The sequence below is a fragment of the Notothenia coriiceps genome, unplaced genomic scaffold (assembly GCF_000735185.1).
Source record: "Notothenia coriiceps isolate Sejong01 unplaced genomic scaffold, NC01 NC01_scaffold00025510, whole genome shotgun sequence".
Lineage (NCBI taxonomy): Eukaryota > Metazoa > Chordata > Actinopteri > Perciformes > Nototheniidae > Notothenia > Notothenia coriiceps.
Window position 1 is genome coordinate 38,516 of NW_011358211.1, and position 20,801 is coordinate 59,316.

The 20,801-nt window shown below is 41.0% G+C and overlaps 1 protein-coding gene and 1 long non-coding RNA gene across 2 annotated transcripts in view; one reads left to right on the forward strand and one right to left on the reverse strand.

Annotated features, from left to right (window-relative positions):
- Positions 1–20,801, forward strand: part of LOC104956174 (rho-associated protein kinase 2-like) — a 41,453-nt gene that overhangs the window by 13,347 nt on the left and 7,305 nt on the right. Inside the window, exons 6-25 of the mRNA XM_010783629.1 lie at positions 4,580–4,724; positions 4,834–4,972; positions 6,700–6,791; positions 8,938–9,097; positions 10,283–10,379; positions 10,479–10,558; positions 11,044–11,092; positions 11,181–11,316; positions 11,695–11,786; positions 12,014–12,260; positions 13,827–13,933; positions 14,169–14,328; positions 14,685–14,845; positions 16,284–16,468; positions 16,708–16,777; positions 16,954–17,057; positions 17,704–17,890; positions 19,622–19,715; positions 20,021–20,115; positions 20,391–20,585. Of these exons, the coding sequence (XP_010781931.1) occupies positions 4,580–4,724; positions 4,834–4,972; positions 6,700–6,791; positions 8,938–9,097; positions 10,283–10,379; positions 10,479–10,558; positions 11,044–11,092; positions 11,181–11,316; positions 11,695–11,786; positions 12,014–12,260; positions 13,827–13,933; positions 14,169–14,328; positions 14,685–14,845; positions 16,284–16,468; positions 16,708–16,777; positions 16,954–17,057; positions 17,704–17,890; positions 19,622–19,715; positions 20,021–20,115; positions 20,391–20,585 (2,595 nt within the window). The remainder of the gene's footprint in view (positions 1–4,579; positions 4,725–4,833; positions 4,973–6,699; positions 6,792–8,937; positions 9,098–10,282; positions 10,380–10,478; positions 10,559–11,043; positions 11,093–11,180; positions 11,317–11,694; positions 11,787–12,013; positions 12,261–13,826; positions 13,934–14,168; positions 14,329–14,684; positions 14,846–16,283; positions 16,469–16,707; positions 16,778–16,953; positions 17,058–17,703; positions 17,891–19,621; positions 19,716–20,020; positions 20,116–20,390; positions 20,586–20,801) is intronic.
- On the reverse strand, positions 2,003–2,450 carry LOC104956170 (uncharacterized). The gene is made up of 2 exons (XR_799519.1): positions 2,366–2,450; positions 2,003–2,280 (listed from the first exon to the last, which is right to left on the reverse strand). It is a non-coding gene; the product is annotated as an uncharacterized lncRNA (long non-coding RNA).

The window sequence follows — 20,801 nt, forward strand, 5'->3', positions numbered from 1 at the left end:
TGGAATTCATCGGTTAACGTGAAAACTTTGCCACTAGTCCATGTTTATTACACTACAATGAGGTGTTTAAATAATATTATGTCGAATCGATGTTTTACGTAGAGAGTTCTTAGCTTTGATCATCTGTTGAGAAACTCCAGTTGTTTCCTCAAAGTATAAAAATGTTTTTAAGTTAGTCTTGAAACAAAAGGACGTTGTCAGGTTTACGAAGAACTACGTTGTTAGTTAATAGGTCTTTAAGGAGGTTGGGACTTTAACCAAGGGCGCCCCCAGAAGTTTTTTCAGAATTGTAAAATTCATTTTCACGAAGTAGACACGTGAAACTGCGTCTTAATCTAGATTTATTTAGTTCACATGTTAGACTCCCGCATGTTGAGATTTTTGTGGGTAACCTTTTTCTAGCCAATGGTAAAATTATTAGTTTATTCATCCCCCCCCCCCCCCCCCCCCCCCCCCACCTTGTACTTTGGTTATTGGATGGTATCGGTTATTGTTTATTGACATTGATAAAATAAAAACAACAAGTAAGTATAGAATAAACTGAAATTGTAAGTAAATAAATAGTGTAAAAAAAATAGAGGGGTCAAAATTTTACTATAAGAAAACCAAACGACCAGGATATCATAGTGTAACTTTTCGTGGTAAGGGGGTGGGATGTTGTTTATGTTTTGTGTTTGGTGTGAACGAAATCAATCTTCAATTTGTTTGTGTAGAAAATTATTCTTGTTCATCGAAGTGTCCTTCCTCAATATCTTCGAGCGAAATTTCTTGCGATTCTTGTGTGGCATAACATTACTTGTTTTATTGATGCCTATTCTTTGATTTATTTATTTTTGTTAAATATGTTTGCTTTTATTCGTTTAATTCGTGAAAGACAACATACTTCGTTGTGGTATACAACATTATTTTTTGGAGAAAGCAGCTCGAGTGCGCTAGAATTTGAAAATACACAACCGGAAAAAATCTGCCCCTTCCTCACAGAGCCCCTCCTCCAACACACACGAACGCGCACATGACCAATGAGGGCACGAGATAAGTTTGTGCACAGATGGAAGGCTGACAGGCAGGTAGGCCATCCAGTTACTTTAGCCGGCTCAGATGATTGGTCGTGCTTTTTACAGTATTACAGCTTCCACAGATTAAATGTTTTCATGGATTTTTAGTGAAAGCACTTCAGATATTCATTGCTATCGGGATGTTAAGAGCATTCCATGTATATAATATATAACAAGTGTATCTCGAGCCGGTTTCTCAAACTTACCTACCCCGCCTTTAATGGTTGCATTCTCATATTAAAATATGTCTAAAGGGTTATGTAAAATTCAATCTGTAAAATAAAAAGAATTCTCTCCAGAGTTTCTTAGACATCCCTCATCTCCCTCTATTTCAGCCCTGTTAGAGAATTGCTGATCTGGGTCCTTAGCTTAAGCTAATGCCTGCTCAGAATTCTAAGAGACACTCAGCTAAACGTCATCATGATCTAAACCACATCAAGGAGTATTTCTGAAACAGTAGGAGCTCAAATACTTTTTCTCTCTCAGAGTTCCTTTTTATAGTTCCGGCTTTTTTACACATACTCTCTCCAGTGCAGGTTAGCTCTGACTGTTAGCGATGCTAATGTAAACAAAGACAATATTTCGTCCAAAACAGTCGGGCATTGTTTCTGATTGGGCCGCGGGTCGACATTTGAGATATCACGTCACATCGGATGCAAATCTGGATCAGCTCCGTTGTTCCCCCGTTTTTAGAGATTTGGGTACGGAGGAAAAGAGGGAGGGTTTGGTTTTCCGACACTTTGCGAGTTCCCCGACACACCGGGGACACATTTTGATGTATAAAGACATCAAAAAGTGCATTTTGCATGATCGGTCCCCTTTAAAGCATGGAGACATGTCCCAGTAGAGACACTAAATACTGATATGAGCCCGATTTGCCCTACATGGATCAATACATCTCAGTTCCCCCAAATGATTGAAATCACAGACAACACATGGCACTTGAAAACATTTCATTGTCTTTTTAAAAAAACATCTTTTTTTTTGTACAATTGCTCCCTTTGGAGAAGCACAGGCATGACTGTGTTACAGCTGTAGTAATGCACACATGGAATATAGGTGTGTTGGAGGTCAGAGGGGTGTGTGTGTGTGTGTGTGTGTACGCTCCACAGCAGGACACACACTCTCAGCTCCAGTCTGGACTTGGACCTCGAGTAAAGCTTCGGGCGGAGCTTCACTTCACCTTGGGAGGCGTGTAGTGGATTCTGCACCTCTCACTGAAAACCTGAACACAGGAAATCAGGAACATGTCAGATAATGACCGAGCAGAGAAGTGTGGTTATGGGATGTTCTGATTATTGTGAGCTTACCTTCAGACTTCTGTCATTGACAACCTCTTCAACGTTCAGCTCTGATTGCATAAGCTTTAACTGGAGACAAGGAAGGACAAAGACGTTACTCAATGAAGGTCAGCGCAGAATCATTCAGGAAGACGATTCAATCATTCAAAATTCTCTCTCTCGCCCCAGTTTAGGCGGTTTTTTAGTCGCCCCAGTTTTTAGATCAGCGTTTCACTCTCTTAGCCAATCATAGCGCTGTTTAAATCTGCTCTCCTCTCATTTCATATTGTTGTATATATGGCAATACATATGATAATATTACACTCAAAACAAAGTCTCTCCTGATTCAAATGTATTATTTTCACACAAATTACGATGATCAACTTTCATCGATTATATATTACATTTCTGTTGCCTACAAAATTAGTTTACATAACTAGTCCACACACACATCTATTAAACATGTATCCAGAAGTTTGATACGGAAGTTAGTAATGTCCCGTTTTCCTTTTAACTCCTTTCTGCTGTAGAAATAGTCCCTATCTGTCCACAGTGAGTTGAGAGGATTATCCTGACTAACTGGGACAGTGGTTCTCAAATGGGGGTACGCGGACCCCTGGGGGTACGTTGGAGTACTGCAGGGGGTATGTGAGATTTATTTTATATTAATGGGAAAAAAAACATAATTAATGCATTTAGCCAAACTAATAATAGTAGATGAACTACTTTATTCAAAGGTTTACAGTAATTCTGGATAATAAAATGGGAAAAGTAAACGGGGCGTTCTCTTTTCCTCTCCCTCTCCTGACAGCCCGTCAGTCTCGTGCAGCTCGCTGAACCTGTAATAAGTGACCCGACAGTAAAGAATACATATATTTATAACTAGTTTAGCTAGTTCCAGAGTAGATAAACTAGCTAAGAGTGTTAGGTCTAACTCTTAGTGTATTTTGCTCCACTCAACGGTCCGTCACAGCGGCGGAGCTGTGATCAAGCAGAGCTGCGTGTTCTCCGTCAGCAGCAGCAGCTGATCTGATCTCTGATCTCTCTCTCGCGTCCGGTTAGACTTCACTCGCGTTTATATCCAAATCTATCAGATCTAGCTAGTTCTAGTTAATTAGAAGAATGCCTGCTTATCAAAAGGACCTAAACAATAAGCGTTGCTTGGCAAGGGCGTGTGGCTGCAAAGTATAGCTCAGCATTATGTATATGTTTATATGAGGGGTCAAAATCCCATGCTCATAAAATGCTCATATATTTTTTCTCTTCATTCCCCACGCCCCTAAATAAATAGATAAATAATAAATATACCAATTTTAGGAAAAGTAAGGAAGTTTGAGCAGTGTGGGTTTTATATTAACAGAGTTACACATATTTCAAAACGCTAAGTGTAATAACTGCAGTGGCCTCCCTGTCAGAATGACAAAGGTCCTCAGTGAAGCTCAAGCCCATGTTTCTCACTACATTGTAAGTACAACTTATTAAAAAGATCAGTTCAATGCAACTAATGTCATCTCAGTGTTATTGCATGATGTTAAAATTGGTTTGCCATGAATTTAGTGATGGATTGTAAACATTTGAAATGAAGCATTTAAGTGTTTCTCAGTTACTGTTGTTGTTTTAATAAATCAGACACCGATGTACTGTACCTCTTTATATAGGCTTTTTGTCCCTAACAAATTGTTTCTGCGCTGATCAGGGGGTACTTGGCTGCATTTTTTTTTCAAAGGGGTTACATTATTGAAAAAAGTTCGAGAACCACTGCCCTAGTGCACCACCAAGTGTTCAGGTTGCAAAGTGAAGCTCAATCTGGCATTCTTGCATTTGGTTGTTTTTAAAAAGGCCCCAGCAGTTATTGTGCTAAACATAAATTCTAGAGAACAACAGATGTCCCGCCTCCGCTGTGAGTCAGGAAGTTTTGCTCCAGCTTTTTTGTTTTGACCACAGCAATTTCTAAGTAGCACGTTCAACAAGTGGCTGCACACATCTGAGCTCTCTGAAAGTCTTCCACCAGGCAGACAGTGTCTCATAAACATTTGTCTCAGAATATCCGGAGCATTGTTAACATTTTTGAGATATTTTAAACAAGAACATTTTTTGAGAAGTCATTAAAAAGAGTAACGTGTGTTGTGGTCATGGTTCCTGCATCATGTCTGTGGAAATATGTTGCATTTATTCCCTCCTCTCACTGAAATCCAATTCTTGCTTTCTCCCTATAGTTAACTGTGTGTGTTTCTGTGTTTGCAGACAGGCATGGTGCACTGTGACACAGCTGTAGGCACGCCGGACTACATCTCCCCCGAGGTGCTTCAGTCTCAGGGCGGTCATGGTCACTACGGCCGTGAGTGCGACTGGTGGTCCGTAGGAATCGTTATCTATGAGTTGCTAGTCGGTAAGTGACTCGCCATATTCATCATGATCATTTTTAAACTGTTTGGCAGTTACAATCCTACACATTTCTATCCTAACAATCTATTTGTTGTGAACTCCTTCTCTCCCAGGTGATACTCCCTTCTATACTGAGTCCCTGATTGGAACATATGGGAAGATCATGAACCACAAGAACTCCCTCGTCTTCCCAGAGGACAAAGACATGTCTCAAGGCGCCAGAGACCTCATCTGTGCCTTTCTTACTGACAGGTTCGCGCACATGGAAATCATATAAACTAACACTTTAACAACAATTCAGAGCATTTCATAACCTCAGGCTGCCTATGAATAAGGAGTAATGCAGTGACATTGTTTGAACCATGTGAGTGAATATGACACTTCATCTCTGTTACCTACCACTGAATTCACACCGGGCTGTGGTCGTTCATTTGGGATGAGCGACGGCTTAAATAAACAGTGTTAGAATTGTGTTAGCTATGATAAAACTGACAAAAATCACCTAGCACAACACGTTGCACAACCCTTCGTTAGCACATGGTGTCATTAGACAGCTGGGCACTGTAGCTTTTAACACATGTGTAAAACAACAGTATGCAGTGTTCATTTTAATGAAGAGAAATGAAACCAGTGTAATGGTGTGGCTCACTGATGAATATTGTTTTAGAGGGAAATGGAGAGCTATGGTAGAGAGGAGTTACTCTAAGTCAAGATTTGGTTAAACAATCAACTCTCGTTTGTAGGATTGATTCATGGTTGTTTGTTTTTTTCCATTGGATTTGTTGACAAAAACCCCAAAATATAATATTGCCAGAAAAATACTTTAAATAAAACTAATATTAATCATTAATCAGTTTGCATAAAACCATATCAGCAACTTCAGTCTGGCTAGTGCTGATCCCAGAAACCATAGTGCCATTTTGACATGTGTCAGCAAATATTATTATTAAAACGTGAGTGTGACGGTCATGTACCACTTCCTGTTTACATTAGTAGCCCCGCCCCCGAGTGGACTCAAACACAGGCCCATTCTGCTTCAATACAGAGCGTCCTTTCATTTTTCCTCACTCAGTGTATTTACCTTCTCACTCACCATTCTCTCACCACAGACAGAATCTCACATGTGTGAGGCTGCCCAGCACACACACACACACACACACACACACACACACACACACACACACACACACACACACACACACGCACACGCACACACACAGCTTGAACACTGACCGATACATTCATTCACCACTTAACCAACATGCTCTGTCACTGTCCTGCTGAGTCACTCCTGTAAGCACACCTCCTTCCCTTCTTTTCCCATGTGTTTTTCCTCACTCCTCATGTATAATTCTCTCCCTTCTACCTTCTCTTGGTGCCACTTTCTGTTTCTCCATCCTTGTCCTTCTCTGGCCTAGCTTTTCTCCTAAACACTCATTCAGTTTTCTGGGCATGAGACATGGCCTGTATTTTTTGCGGAGGTTTAAAAGCGTTCTCCCTCCCCGCCCCTGCCCTCTCTTCCTCTTGGCTGGGTCTGGAATGTCCCACACGTGGCAAGCCCAAACTGCCGCACCCCTCCGGCCCTGTACCCAGCTCTGGAAGAGGGAGGAAAGGGGGGCGAGAAAGAGAGACTAAAAGTGTTTGTAGACTTTTACAGAGAGAGAGAGAGAGGAGAAGGAGGGAAGTCAGCACTAGCAGTCAGTGTTTGAGTCAGTGAGAGTTGTTGATGTTGGTTCCTGTGCTCTGGTCCTGCTGTCTTCACTCCTCTCCTCTTGGATCTACATTATCTTGTGTTGGAGGAGGTTCCAGTCTCCACCAGCGGTCATACAGCAGTCCATGCTGGTCAGTGTGGTCAGCGCCTAGTGGTCTCTCTGCTTGCCTGTGTTTTTGGGATGACATGTTGATGGTGACGGTGGGTGGAGTGGAGTGTGTTTTGTGTTCAGTCTCCGCTCACACTCCTGTCCTGTTGTTGTGTGCAGGGAGGTTCGTCTGGGTCGCACCGGAGTGGATGAGATAAAGTGCCACCCTTTCTTCAAGAACGACCAGTGGACCTTTGACAACATCCGAGAGAGTAAGTGTGTGCAAGTTTAGAATATTGTGTTTTTTTGTATTCCCTACAATGCAGGTGCAGACTTTTCCATTTCTGGAAATGTACTTCCTTTTCCACCATTCATGGCCATTCCTCTATTGCTTTCTATTTTTGGTTGTACTTCTTATCATCTCTCGCCCATTCCTCTGCAGATATGCGTCTTTTCAGCCTGAGTTCATAGTTTATTTCCATCTCCTCAGCCATTAGGGCCTGCATGTATGGTCTACATGCTCTCCATATCTTCATCTTTTAATGATATTGCTGAATGCTGTGCAGAGCAGCAGAAAACATGATGCACAACACCTACAGGATAACCAGCTTCATACACTTCAGAAGAATAGCTAAGAGACAGATGAGAGAATATCAAACAAAGCTGATTTTATTATCATTATTATTATTATTCTAGTACCCATATTAGCATACGCAGTGATACAACTGAGATGCTCAATTAAAAGTCTCAAACAATGAAAAATTCAGTAAATTCATTTATGTTAGACTTATAAAAAAGAAAGATGAGACATTGACCAATCTGGGTCAACAAACAAATCACCTTAATCATTAATTATGACATCCATTGGTGGTTATGTTATTAAGCTCAAACCTTACTGTATTTTTTAAATATTGAAGCTCATTTCCCCTTATGTAGTTATATCAGTCAACATCACTGAAGAAGGAAGGAAGGAAATAAGGAAAGGGATATATATCTATATATATTGGGAATATGAACAGGACCCCTGTGTATGTATATAATCACATACAGGCTCTTTCTCTTGTGCTTCACCTGGCTTTGATTAAGACAACAGACACAACTCCTGACTTAACTCCAGACTGGCTGGCACTGTGTAACACAAAACCACCGCTGTGCCACTGTCCAGTCACACACACACACACACACACACACACACACACACACACACACACACACACACACACACACACACACACACTCACACACACACTCTTGCTCCCAGTCTGGCATCCCGCAGAGCTGCATTTACCTCCTAACCCGTGTGTCTGATTTCTTTACTCCCTGCTGAGTGTGGCCATGTTTTCCATGTTTGGACTCTATTGAAGATTCCCCCAGTTGTCTTCATGTTTGTAGAGATGATTAAGCAGTGAGAGGGTGATGAAATGAAGCCCGATGGATGTATGGATGGATGGATGGATGGATGAATGGATGGAGGCAGCACCCCTGTAGCAGCGGGTGGGGCAGGCAGTGTGGCCTGTGTGGACTGCTTTAATGAGAGGGGCGCCCCAGTTTGGAGTATTGCTCCCGCTCTCTCACTCTCACTGTGGCCATGGCTGCCTGTCATTAGCCGCCCGCTATCAGAGAGCATTCTGGGTAGCCGTGCCACAAGGGCCTCCATGGAGCGTCCTTGTGTCTCTTTCTGTCCCACCACATTTTAGCATTTATTTTGTTCTGCCTCTTCTTTTTATTTACCCCTCATTTGTTTCATTCCTGTGCTTGAGATCTCTCCATGTACGTTCTCCACAATTTTTGAGTCCCATTTGTCACCCTGAGGGTTAGGGCTAAGGTTAGGGTGACGGTGACTTGACCTGACCTAACGGTAATGAGCTCTTTGCTCAGAGCCAGAATTGCACTGGTGTGAGGAATTTGATCCATAATGGCAGCTTTTTTTTCTCAATAAGGAACTATTTATAGGTTAAAGGACTAGCTTAGTTTTATCTGATTGGCTCTTTTGACACATTCTTGTCTGCCTGTTGTGTTGTGCAGACTTTTGTGAGGCACGCCTGCTCTCTTCTCACCGGAGCTGGCTAGGTTTGTGAAAGGTACCGTGTGTGGGGCACAAAGCGAGCACTGTGTGGGAAAAGGAGTGGTGTCAGACTCATGCCAACCTGCAGAGAGCTTACTTTACTACAAGTAGAGCTATACATGGAATATTATTTACTCAGAAACACCTGAACATTTTTTAGAGTCTGTTCAATATGTACTGTAAATTGAAATACCTGTCCCACCAGATTTTAATCTTTAAGTTTGAGTTTTAAAAACATTGTTATTGTTTCTCCACCCCTCTTAACCCCTTTTGGTTTGCACCTCCTCCTCTCCCTCTTTTCTCCATGACTCTCTCTCTCTCTTTCTCTTCTTCTCTCTCTTTCTGTCGTCCAGCTGTGGCTCCAGTTGTGCCTGAGCTGAGCGGCGACATCGACACCAGCAACTTTGACGAAGTAGAGGTTGATAAAAAGGATGTTGAGACCTTTCCTCCACCCAAAGCCTTTGTGGGCAACCAGCTGCCATTCATCGGCTTTACTTACTTCAAAGAGGACCAGTAAGTGTTCAATTCTGACAAAGTATTTCATGTTGTCGCTGTTGTTGTGCCTGGAAATTGTTGGTGATATTTTCGATAGTACACTTTTGTAATTTAACAAAATCAAAATGTAGCTCTTTTTGTGTGGGAACTTTAATGTACTAGTCTCAGAAAGCAGGTTTAAGGACAGCACTGTAATGCAAGACGGAGAAAAGACAGCTTCACACCCTTACCTTTAATACAGCCTTACAGCACTCAGACACTGTATGCCTGTTCCTGCTCCACACTGCAGCCTTGTTCTGACAGCCCCTTTTTAAATACCTTTGCTTATGATGGAGTTTTTTAACCACTGCTCTCTTTTGGTTGCAGAAGCAGTCAAAAAAACGTAGCAGATTTATGATCCTATTGTGCTTTTTTCAGCATTTTTTAAACCTTGAGTTATGTATTTGTAAGGCTTTATTCATACAGCATTCAAAAGATTGTGTGCAAGCAATTTATTCTTTTACATGAATCTGACAAAATGGACACGAGGGCAAACGATGACATTTAAGTCAGTAAATGACCATCAAGCTGGTAAAAATTACGAATACATTCTTGATAATACATGAATGATGAGCAAGCAATAAAAAAAAAAAAGGTTAGGGTCAGCATTTCTTTGACGTAAGAAACATTTCTGTTGGCTCATCCATTTCCATTTTTAGAATTATGATCACAGGCAAAATCTGTTGAAGCACAAATTGTCTTAAAAAGATTGTGCCAAAAAAAATGGCTTTACTTTGTCATTATGAAGTCATGTGGCAGAGTCATGTAATGGTTCCCAGGGATAGAGATAGTTGCCCACCATGACTAGTCCACCACCATGTTGGTAAACAGTTGGCAGACAGTGTGGGTTTGGCTTTCTCCAAAGGTAAACTAATCCAGATGAGGAAGTTAAAAATATCCTCAGTCCTTCCTGCTTGTTCTTCACAGCACCACAGTGTTTTTGTTTAATGCATGAATATAATAATGCAATACATTTGGCGAGAATATTGAGTCTCCCATGAGAGCCCAGTTGGCATAATGGTTCTGGTTTGGATCAAATGCGTCACTTGGTTGTAGAAATGTGGACATGTGGGTAGTCTTGGATGCTGTTGGGGCTGGAAAGGCTCCACAAGGGATCTCAGCTGAAGACATTGACAGTTCTCCACTTCCTTCTTTATCTGTCAGGCTGCTGAAGGTAAATAATAACTGCTCTGTGGAGGATTCAGAGGAGAGTAAGGAAAACTCTGAGGAAAAGGATCATTGCTCGGACAGTAAGAAAGAGGTGGGCTTCTTGTCTTAATATTATGGTAAAAGAGGACAAAAAGAAATATGGAAATGACTCTTATCTGATACCATTTTTATTTTCTATCTGTCCGAGCAGCTGCTGAAAAAGCTTCATGAGCTGGAGGAGCAGGTCTACAATGAGATGCAGGCCAAAGATGAGCTGGAGAACAAGTGCAAGTAAGACCGGACAAATGACAATACTGAACCCTTTTTTTTAATGTAATACTTATTCCGAACGTATAAACTTGTTAATACAAGATGAAATAATTTGCAAATGTTTCTTTCATGATAATTCATCATCAAACCTTTTGCGCTTAGCGGATATGATTTTTATAAATAATTACATAACCATCTAATTTAAAGCAACATTTTAAAGTTTGTGCAGGTATAATTAAAGTGATCAATTCCAAATGCACTTTAAGACATTTTATTATATAGTATAATTACTCAATAGGATTTAGTGTTCTTGAATACTTAACACAATAAGAAGTGACATCCCACAGAGATAGAGTTTTGAGACTCTCATAATGGACAATGTTGAAAGAAAGAGAAAATAAAATCACTCTCAACCATAATTAAACGAATAGTACCATTGTTATAGTACTCTCTATTCAATGATTCGTGGGAAGAAGTCTGTAATAAAACTGTTATTTCTTTCCCAGAAATGCCAACAACCGTTTAGACAAGCTTGTGGAAGAGTTAGACAAGGAGGTAAGGATGGATTGATCCTATTTAATCCATATACATGTGATAAAGTAGGTACTTCATTCCACTGACGCTCTGTGATTTCCCTCATTAGATGAGTAGCAGGCAGAAAGTGGAGGCCTCTCTGAGGCAGCTGGAGCGAGAGCAAGCGCTGCTGCAGCACCAGAGCGCTGAAAACCTGCGCAAGGTGGATATGGAAGCGGACAGGAAACGCAGCCTAGAGAATGAATGTGAGCACCTGGGAAATATCAAATCTGAACATTGAGGCATGAAACTCCCCAAAAGGATTAATAAATGCATTTCTTATTCTTAAATGCAATGGTATTTTATCATACGCAGAAAATATTGCTGACAGAATCCATGTAGGTCTTAATTTGTTCTAATTTTCATATATTTCACTTACAAAATGGGTCTCACATAGCAGACTCCTACAGTTGATCATTAAACATTTTAATTAACCACAAGGATATGGGAGCTCCACATGCCAGTGTTCCTTTCACAGTATATATGGTTTTATGTGCTGGCTATTAGTGGGTGGTGTATTCAGTATCTTCTGAATGTGTTATATCACAGACTGCATTAACTCTTTTATGTGTCGGTATCTTCAGTGAACCTTCTGAGGGACCAGCTAGAGGATCTTAGGAAGAAGAACCAGAATTCCCAGATCTTCAATGAGAAGAACATCGAGCTGCAGAGACAAGTGAGGGGGAGCCTTTAACTCCAGCTAACTGTTTTAAATTGCTTCACTGTAGGATACATATTAATGTAAATCAAATATTCTAATGTTATAATTCGTGTTAAAGCAAGAAACTGTTTGCTTTATTCCTCTGCTTTTCCCTCATTTAAATTCCCTTTTAATTTTGCTGCTGCGCTCACCCAGTTTAGCCTGCAGGGAAACGTTTCATCCTTCCTGTTTCTGGTCTGTAGCTCGAGGAGGCCAACGCCATGCTGCTGGCTGAGCAGGAGGCGGCAGCGCGGCTGAAGAAGAGTCAGGCAGAGGCGCAGAAACAGGCTCAGTGCCTGGAGCTCAGCCTCAGGGAGATGCAGGAAAAGTGCAGCCGGCTCGAAAACAGCAAGCAGGAGCTGGAGAAGCAGCTGAGGGGGCTGCAGGCCGAGCTGGAGGAGGAGAGGAGGGGCCGCAGCATCGGGACCGAAACTATTACTGACCTGCAGGGTGAGGCTTGGCTTTTAAACTTCACCTAGACTTAACGTTTAAGCTAACTACTAAACATTAAAATATATCTGTCTTTTTTTGCTACATTGACTGCTTTGTAACAAAAGTAACATTGTCTAAGTTAAATAGTCCATTGGAACTAGGACGGCCCAAAGTGGGGCCCATGGTCCAAAGTTGGCACACAGGTTTTTAAAGAGGCCCTATTATGCGTTGGGTGGTTTGCCCTTTCCTGTAGTGAGTTATATCGGTTTTTGTGCATGCCTCAAAGGCTGAAATCCCGCCCCCCCCACAGTTTGAGTTTATATCACACACCCCCATGCCTTCATTGGACTACTTTGTTTAATTCCTTTACATTATGACATCACTATGTAACACCTGCGCTTCTATTGGCTAGCCCACCAATACATTGTATGGGTAAAGCTTAGGGTTGGGACATCCCTAGGCGGTTGACCAATCACAGCAGAGCAGGACAGCTAACCAATCAGAGCAAACTGGGCTCTGGTTTCAGACAGAGGGTGAAAAATCTAAAATAGGGGCCATTTATGAATGTTTTTAAAATGTGTCGGGTTGCCAAATGATCTGGAAATTTTTCATAATCTGAACTTGGGGGGCAAAGGAAGTCAAAGGCATGAGGAAGACAATGGTGAGACAGTCGCACAGGGACAAATATATTACAATTAACTTTGGATCTAGCAAACATAGCATCCATTTTTATTTTAACAACGCAATAGAGTACAATAGTTATGTGCTTTTTGGCCTGTGGCCGGTTATTAAGCTCCAGTTTTGGACCCCCCCCCCTGACACCTTCACAAGGTCTGCCCACAGTCTTTATTTATATGAGCAAATCAAAAACACTGTTGAAATGTGGTTACATTTGTCTTTAATAGTCATCCCCGAAGCATCCAGCCAACCATTATTTCCAAACTCTAATGCATTGATTAAAATGTTATGAGGTTGGCAATATTAGTCAGAAAGGTTCATTCACTGCGATAACTGCAGGTAATCAAACTGTGATCTTTATTCAGTAAACATCTCCTCACTAGCAGGACAATTGGCGTTACACAACTTGGAGCTGGAGGCTTGGTATTACTGTAGATGTGAATCATTTTTGGACCGGGCCTTGGGAAATATCAGATCATAGGTGGAAACATCTATTCAAAAGGTCGAGAGTGAAGCAAGAGGCTGTGAAAGCCAAACACGGAGCAGAGCCAGCACCTCTTGTGAGACGATGTTTGGAAAACGTACACGTGCACACGTACAGAGAGTCCAGTCGATGAGGTTAGAGGGGACACAGTCAAACAAAAGTGTTGCCTGTTTGCTGCCATGCCTCATGCTTTTTTTCCTAGTAGCACTCTCCATGTGGGTGGGGTTACTTGAAGGAAAATAAACATTAAGTGTTTTTGTTTTTCACACTTTGGAGGCTGAACCCGTGCTGGAGTATTTCATATCTTACCTAGAATCATTTTTGTTTGAAACTGAGCAGTTCAGGTGAATTTTCTTGTAGTGTTTACTCTCACTGGAATACATTTATTCCTTCTTTAATTTCCTTATTTCAATCAACCTCAGGACGCATCTCTGGCCTTGAAGAAGAAGTAAAAGAGGTGAAGTCCTCTGTTTCTAAGGTCCACACCGAAAAGAAGCAGCTACACGACAAGCTCAACGATCTTGAGAAGGTTGGTTGTTATTTCTTATTTCTAATTTCCAATTCCAGAATAGAGGATTAAGGTTAGTCGAATAAATGTTCTCCTTGCAATCTTCATGTTGACGTTTCTAGATAGCATTGACATTGTTGTCCAACTTTTTAAAAGTGTACCATTGCCTGTTCCCATGCAAGTTATTACAGTACAAATCAATCCTATGTATCGATAGCCATTAAAAGACTGTATAATAACCCCTTTGAATCCATAGGAGAAGAGCAACCAAGAGATCGACCTGACGTTCAATCTGAAGTCGCTCCAGCAGAGTTTGGAGCAGGAGGAGGCCGAACACAAAGCCACCAAATCCAAGCTCGCAGATAAAGACAACATCTACGAGTCCATCGAGGAGGCAAAGTGTGAGGCCTTAAAAGGTGAGCAAGTAGGAGGGGAAATAAGTGAAAGATGATGCATCAGCATGTGTTCAGGAGATCAAATTGTGTTTGACTTATCGTATGATAGGGGAAAAGTGGCTGTAAAAGAAACATCACTTATAAAAGATGAATGAGTGATTGATTACGTAGACATTGAGAAACTGCCTTTCCTAACAGAAACTAAAACATCCTGGCTTTCCAATACAATACACTGCCCTCTGATTGTCCTCCTGAACATTTATCTGGTACTCCAAGCTGTTTTAAACAAAGACAAAAACAAATTGTTTTGTCAATACTTTGGTATTGAGTGCAGGGCGGGTTATCCCCTGATGGATTTCATGATTGTTTTGTTTCAGAGATGGAGTGCACTCTGCAGGAGGAGAGGAGCCTGAAGCTGCAGGTGGAGGCGAGGCTGCTGCAACAAGAGAAGGCCCACTCCATGCTGGACTGCGACTATAAGCAGGCGCAGCAGAAACTCAACGAGATGCAGGCGCAGAAGGATAAACTTTCTCAAGAGGTTAGTCCCGGTGTTAATGAATTCATCACTTTATAGAAGGTGAAACATTTTATTTTAATATATTTATTGAATTTTCACAGGTTGACACAGGAGCATGGTACCAATATGTACGCCCTTTTTTTCGAATTATCCCAAACACAGAAAACATTCTCCACACATGCAATCAAATTATACAAAGTGTAAATAAATAAATGACGTCAAAGATAAAAAATATAAAGAAATGATAATAAGTAAAGAAATTCCAAAAATAAATACATTGTATAAAGAAAATTACAAAGACACTACAACAGTTGAATGAATATATCAATGACATAAAGTATTGTTAGACATTGTAAACTATATGGAAATAAGCCTTGAAATCTCCGTCCATGCTAGTCCGTAGAGACCACATCGGGGGGGTTGGGCCCAGTGTTAATTTTGGCAGCTGTTTTTGATTTAGTCTTAGTCTTTAGACGAAAATGGTTATTAGTTTTAGTCACATTTTAGTCATTCCTATCCTTCGTAGTTTTAGTCTAGTTTTAGTCGACGAAAACTCAAAACGTGTTGGTCTAGTTTTAGTCGACGAAAACTCAAAACGTTTTAGTCTAGTTTTAGTCGACGAAAACTCAAAACGTTTTAGTCAACTTTTAGTCGATGAAAAATTACATTTTAGTCAACTTTTAGTCAAAATGTGTCTCTATACTCTCTGAACACTCCGTCCCCGGCAGATCTCTGTGTCCGCTGCAGCGTGTCTGTTAGGCCCCGCCCCCCGCACACAGAGAGACACGGAGATCGCTCTTCTGGAGTGAAGAGAGCGGAAATAATGATATTGCAAGTTAGAAACGTAAGGTGCATTTTGACAGACAAGATGGACACTTGGGGGGAAATATGCTGCATTTTGAATGTCCGATAGTCCACCATTAACACCTTAGTCCCGTCTCGTCTCGTCAACGAAAACTAAATATACATTTCGTCATAGTTTTCGTTATCAAGAATCTATTTTTAGCTCGTCATCGTCTCGTCTCAGTCATGTAAAAAAGGTCGTTGACGAACATTTTTCGTCATAGTTTTCGTTGACGAAATTAACACTGCTTGGGCCCCCTCATCCCCATTATAGTCCAGAAAAAAGTTCCATATGTGAAAAAAGTTAAAGGGTTTGTGTAAAACCATTTTTGAATACTTAATTTCATAATTCTTCTACAAAAACACGTTACTTTGTGGATAGTTGCAGCTTTCCCTAGCACATTTCTCCAAGTCCATTCAGATTATTGAGCTAATGTTATGACATTTTGTACTCTTTTGCAATGGGCATTTATCCTTATTTAGCAACTTTTTTTAGACTAAGAATTTGAATATTACATAACTAATATAAACATTACTTGCAGCATCTGTTCTCCAAATGTATCACATAACTGTCATTTAGTGCCAAAACTGAAAATGCTTGTGTGTGTTTGTGCAGGTGAAGAGTCTGAGTCTGCGTCTGGAGGAGGAGATCCACAAGCGCAGCATGACCCAGAGCGATCTGAAGATGCAGAACCAGCAGGTGTCGGTGCTCAGCTCCTCCGAAAAACAGCTCAAACAGGAGCTCAACCACCTGCTGGAAATGAAGCATATCATGGAGAAACAGATCCAGGAGCTACGCAGGTCAAACACGAATACTGAGCATAATGCACATTTAACACACACACACACACACACACACACACACACACACACACACACACACACACACACACACACACACACACACACACACACACAGAGAGCAGCTCAATGTGTTGTTGATAAATTGCTGTGGAGAATCGTATTCATCGTATCTGGTTTGAGGCAAATGTTTTTGGCTCTGGTGGATAGTGATTGACAGACTGTTGGTCCTCTTCCAGGGAGAGGCAGGAGGCCGGCGGCCAGCTGAAGGAGCTGAAGGACCAACTGGAGAGTGAGCAGTATTTCACAGTAAGTCTCACCATCAATTTGCCTTTTGTGCACATTTTCTACAAAGATATACTGCCAGAACTGCAAAACAAGTCTCAATCGATCAACAATAGGGGACTTGAATAGAAAGATATGCGGCTTCATCCCAAATATGTCATGAGAAATACATTTCATCTCCAACTGTTTTCCCTCCGAAGACTCTTTACAAGACGCAGATTCGTGAGCTGAAGGACGAGTGTTCTGAGAGGAGTAAACTGTACAAAGAGGCGCACCTACAACTGGGACAATATCAGGAGGAGAGGTAAGCAGTCACACTGTAACACCTGGTATTTCTATTATGGGCTACCAGCGTTTAGTTTGTGAATATCCAACGCCCTACACACATTTATTCTAAGGGAGACGATAAAGGCTCATCTTATCTTGTCCAAATATCAACCAAAACTAAGATTAAACATACAAACTAAAATACGTATATAATCCAAGTTAAAACATGCATATGCAAAAACAAACAATATGTTAATGTCAAGCAAAGTATAAAGTATGTAACACAAACAAGGTGTTGTAAAAGGAATTAATGCATGATACAAATAAATGATTTAGGTTTAAGAGGTGAATGTTGTTGAACTGTTTTTTAAATAATGTACCACAGTTTCCAGATTAGTGCTATTTGCCCTCTGAATTCATCTCACAGCCAAAATGGAGGAGTTGACCTTTAGCAGAATGAGTGAATCAGATTAGCAGCCCCCGATGCCTTGCAGCCAAAGATAACTGTGGACAAGAAGTTAAAAATATGATCCAGTGCAATGCTCGCTTGGCAAATCGAGCTTTGACAAAAAGGTCATTCAAAGAATAATGTTTGTCCAAACTATAGGCAGCCTGCTTCTGACTGGCATAATAACAGCTTCATAATATGGCAATAACATTTCGTCCCACTCTTTCCTCCACAGGAGCTCCATGTCAGCACAGCTGGAGTCCAGTCTGACAAAGGCGGACTCGGAGCAGCTGGCTCGCTCCTTCGCTGAGGAGCAGTACTCGGATCTGGAGAAGGAGAAGATCATGAAGGAGCTGGAGATCAAAGATATGATGGCGAGAAACAAACTGGACCTCGGAGACAAGGAGGCCACAATCAGCTCGGTAAGATCAATACATGTTTTTGTTAGATCCACAACGTTTTAAACCTTTCAAATACTTTTTTTTGTTTTATTATAAGATTCCAAGTAATAATCCTGTAATAGACGTTTCTAAAGTATTTAACAAACCTGTATTGTTGATATATATATATATATATAAATTGCACATATCTGACATCCTTGGCATGTTTGCACTACAAACTGCTTNGGTAGACCTTCTGTAAACTATAACACTTTGTTTTTTAAGTAAAACACAATACTTTCAAGTACATTCAGAACATTGGAAACCCTGACTATTAGAAAACATCTCTCTGTTGCTTCAGAGGCCATAACAGACTTTGTTGATTTACCAACAGTTGATTTAAAAAATGTAATCAATTTCAGTCCAACTCTCTCAATAACCTTGGCTAAAACAATAAACAGTTCAACATAAAGTGCCAGTTGCACCAACAACATAATAAATAGTTCAACATAAAGTGTACCATTTAAAATAAAAAAGTGCCAGTGATTGACCTCAATCCCTCCTATTCTTCCAATATCCTGGTGAAAAATAAAATCTCTCTGTTGCATAGGCCACTGTTTGATCAACGCGAATTGGGTGTGGGTCCTTGTACTCCGAGTCGGGCTAACGTCCAAGCTAGCTTCCACGCTATATGTTTTGCATTGAGGTGATACTTGAGGCTTGATGTGCTGCGGTGATATGCAAATTCCTTTTTGCATAATTTGCAAACAACCGTGCTCTTATTGACGCTTCCATCCGTCCGTTTTTTAAAACAAAATGTCCCATCCACGGGGCCAACCAAAGCGGTCTCATCAGCTTCTTCGTTCATGTTTGACTATTGTTCACTGTGGTTTGTTGTTGTCTGAAGTAATGAACGTTAGCTGGTACTCCAGTATAATCGGTACCCCTGAAACTCATCCAGTGAGAAACGTTCTGCGGTGCAAAAATAAGTGCGATTAAAATGCGTTAATTTTTGTGTAATTAATTCATCTTAATTAACGCGTTAAAGTCCCGGCCCTAATATATATATAAATTGCACATATCTGACATCCTTGGCATGTTTGCACTACAAACTGCTTTACTGGTGTACAGAAACTCCAAAGGGTGACATGAATAAGATCAGAGTTTTACTAGCTGGGAGGCAGGCTCCCCGGGGGGGCTCCAAACTCCTTCAGAAGAAGTTCAGTGAGTAGAAATTCAAAAATATAACATAAGTTATCGAATGAAGATCACATAGAATAGCTTATTATGTGTGATTTGGTTAAAGGAGACAGTTCAGAGTTACATAAGTGAGTTTTTCTAACTTTCCCAGACTCAAATTCGAATAATGCCTCAAGACAGACATTCTTTATGTATTTGATGTAGTCATAAAATATGACAAACGGCAATATTAGTCTATCTTGGCTGCATTATTGAGTGTCTGATGTGATCAAACAAACTAATAATGAGCTCACAGGCATCCAGGAATACAGCAAAATGTCAGGACAACTAAGAGAGGGTGAGGGGGCCTCATTTTCAGATCTGGAGTTACCCACTGTTTAAATAAGCTGATTATCAATAAGTGAACTGTCTCTAGCTAGTGGCCCAGATGTCAAATCAACCCTGGACGGATGGATTAGAACATTGACAACCACAAGAGTTGACATGATACAGTAAAACAAAAAATGGTATTGTTTTTAAATGTGCTATATGTCAATGAATTTCTCTTGTTTGCCCCCCTGTCACCCCCTGCAGCTGGAAGAGTCCAATCGCACTCTGACGGTGGATGTTGCCAACCTGGCCAGCGAGAAAGAGGAGCTCAACAACCAGCTGAAAGACATGCAGCAACGTGAGTGTCATGTGAAGTTAATGAGAACCACATATAGAGAACACATTTACAGGTATGACATTTCCCTCTGTCCTGGAAAACGTGTTCAAAATCTGTCTTACCTATCCAGATGATTTATGGTGATAGGGTTGTTAAAAGGTCATGAAAGAAGTCATTAATCTCTTCAATCAGGAATCCTCTGTAGAACTGCAGTATATTGGTCTTCAAAGTTGCAGTACCATTTATTGATATCTTATCTAAAAGTGATGTTAAGTGAGTAAAGTATGTAAGCCCAGATTTAATATTCTTCTCTGCTGTGTATACAGAGCTCCAGAAAGCAATGGAGGAGGAGAAGCAGATGAACTCGCACAAACTGTCCTTTGAAAAGCTGCTGCAGAATGAAAGGACGCTCAAAATTCAGGTGTGTGTCTGGGCGCCTACACAGGTCTGGAAAGCCTGGGATATTTCCTATACATTTCTACTTTTACTGTCTGACTTTTTACAACTGTTATGTCACATCAATTGTAGTTAATAATACTGTTCAGCTGCAGGGCTAGTGTTGAACTCTGGGCAAAATCACTGAAAAAAAAATCTATCTCTCAGCCAGGATATCCCTGCAGGCTGCCCTGAGTATGTACTGAATCCATATTCATCACATATGGATTCCTGAGAAGCTGCTGTGTTTTTTGCTCCCAGGCTATCAACAAGCTGACCGAGGTGATGAACAGGAGGGAGTCGGGGCGAGGAGGCCAGCGCACGATCGACACTGAGGTGCACAGGAAGGAGAAACTGAACAGGAAGCTGCAGCAGGAGCTGAGGACGGAGAAGGAGAAGCTCAACAGCACCGTCATCAAGTACCAGAGAGAGATGACGGATATGCAGGCGGTTCACGTTTGACTATTGTTCACTGTGGTTTGTTGTTGTTTGAAGTCATGAACGTTAGTTGGTGCTCCAGTAGGCTATAATCGGTACCCCTGAAACTCATCCAGTGAGAAACGTTCCGCGGTGCAAAAATAAGTGCGATTAAAATGCGTTAATTTTTTAACGCGTTAATTTTTGTGTAATTAATTAATCTTAATTACGCGTTAAAGTCCCGGCACTAATATA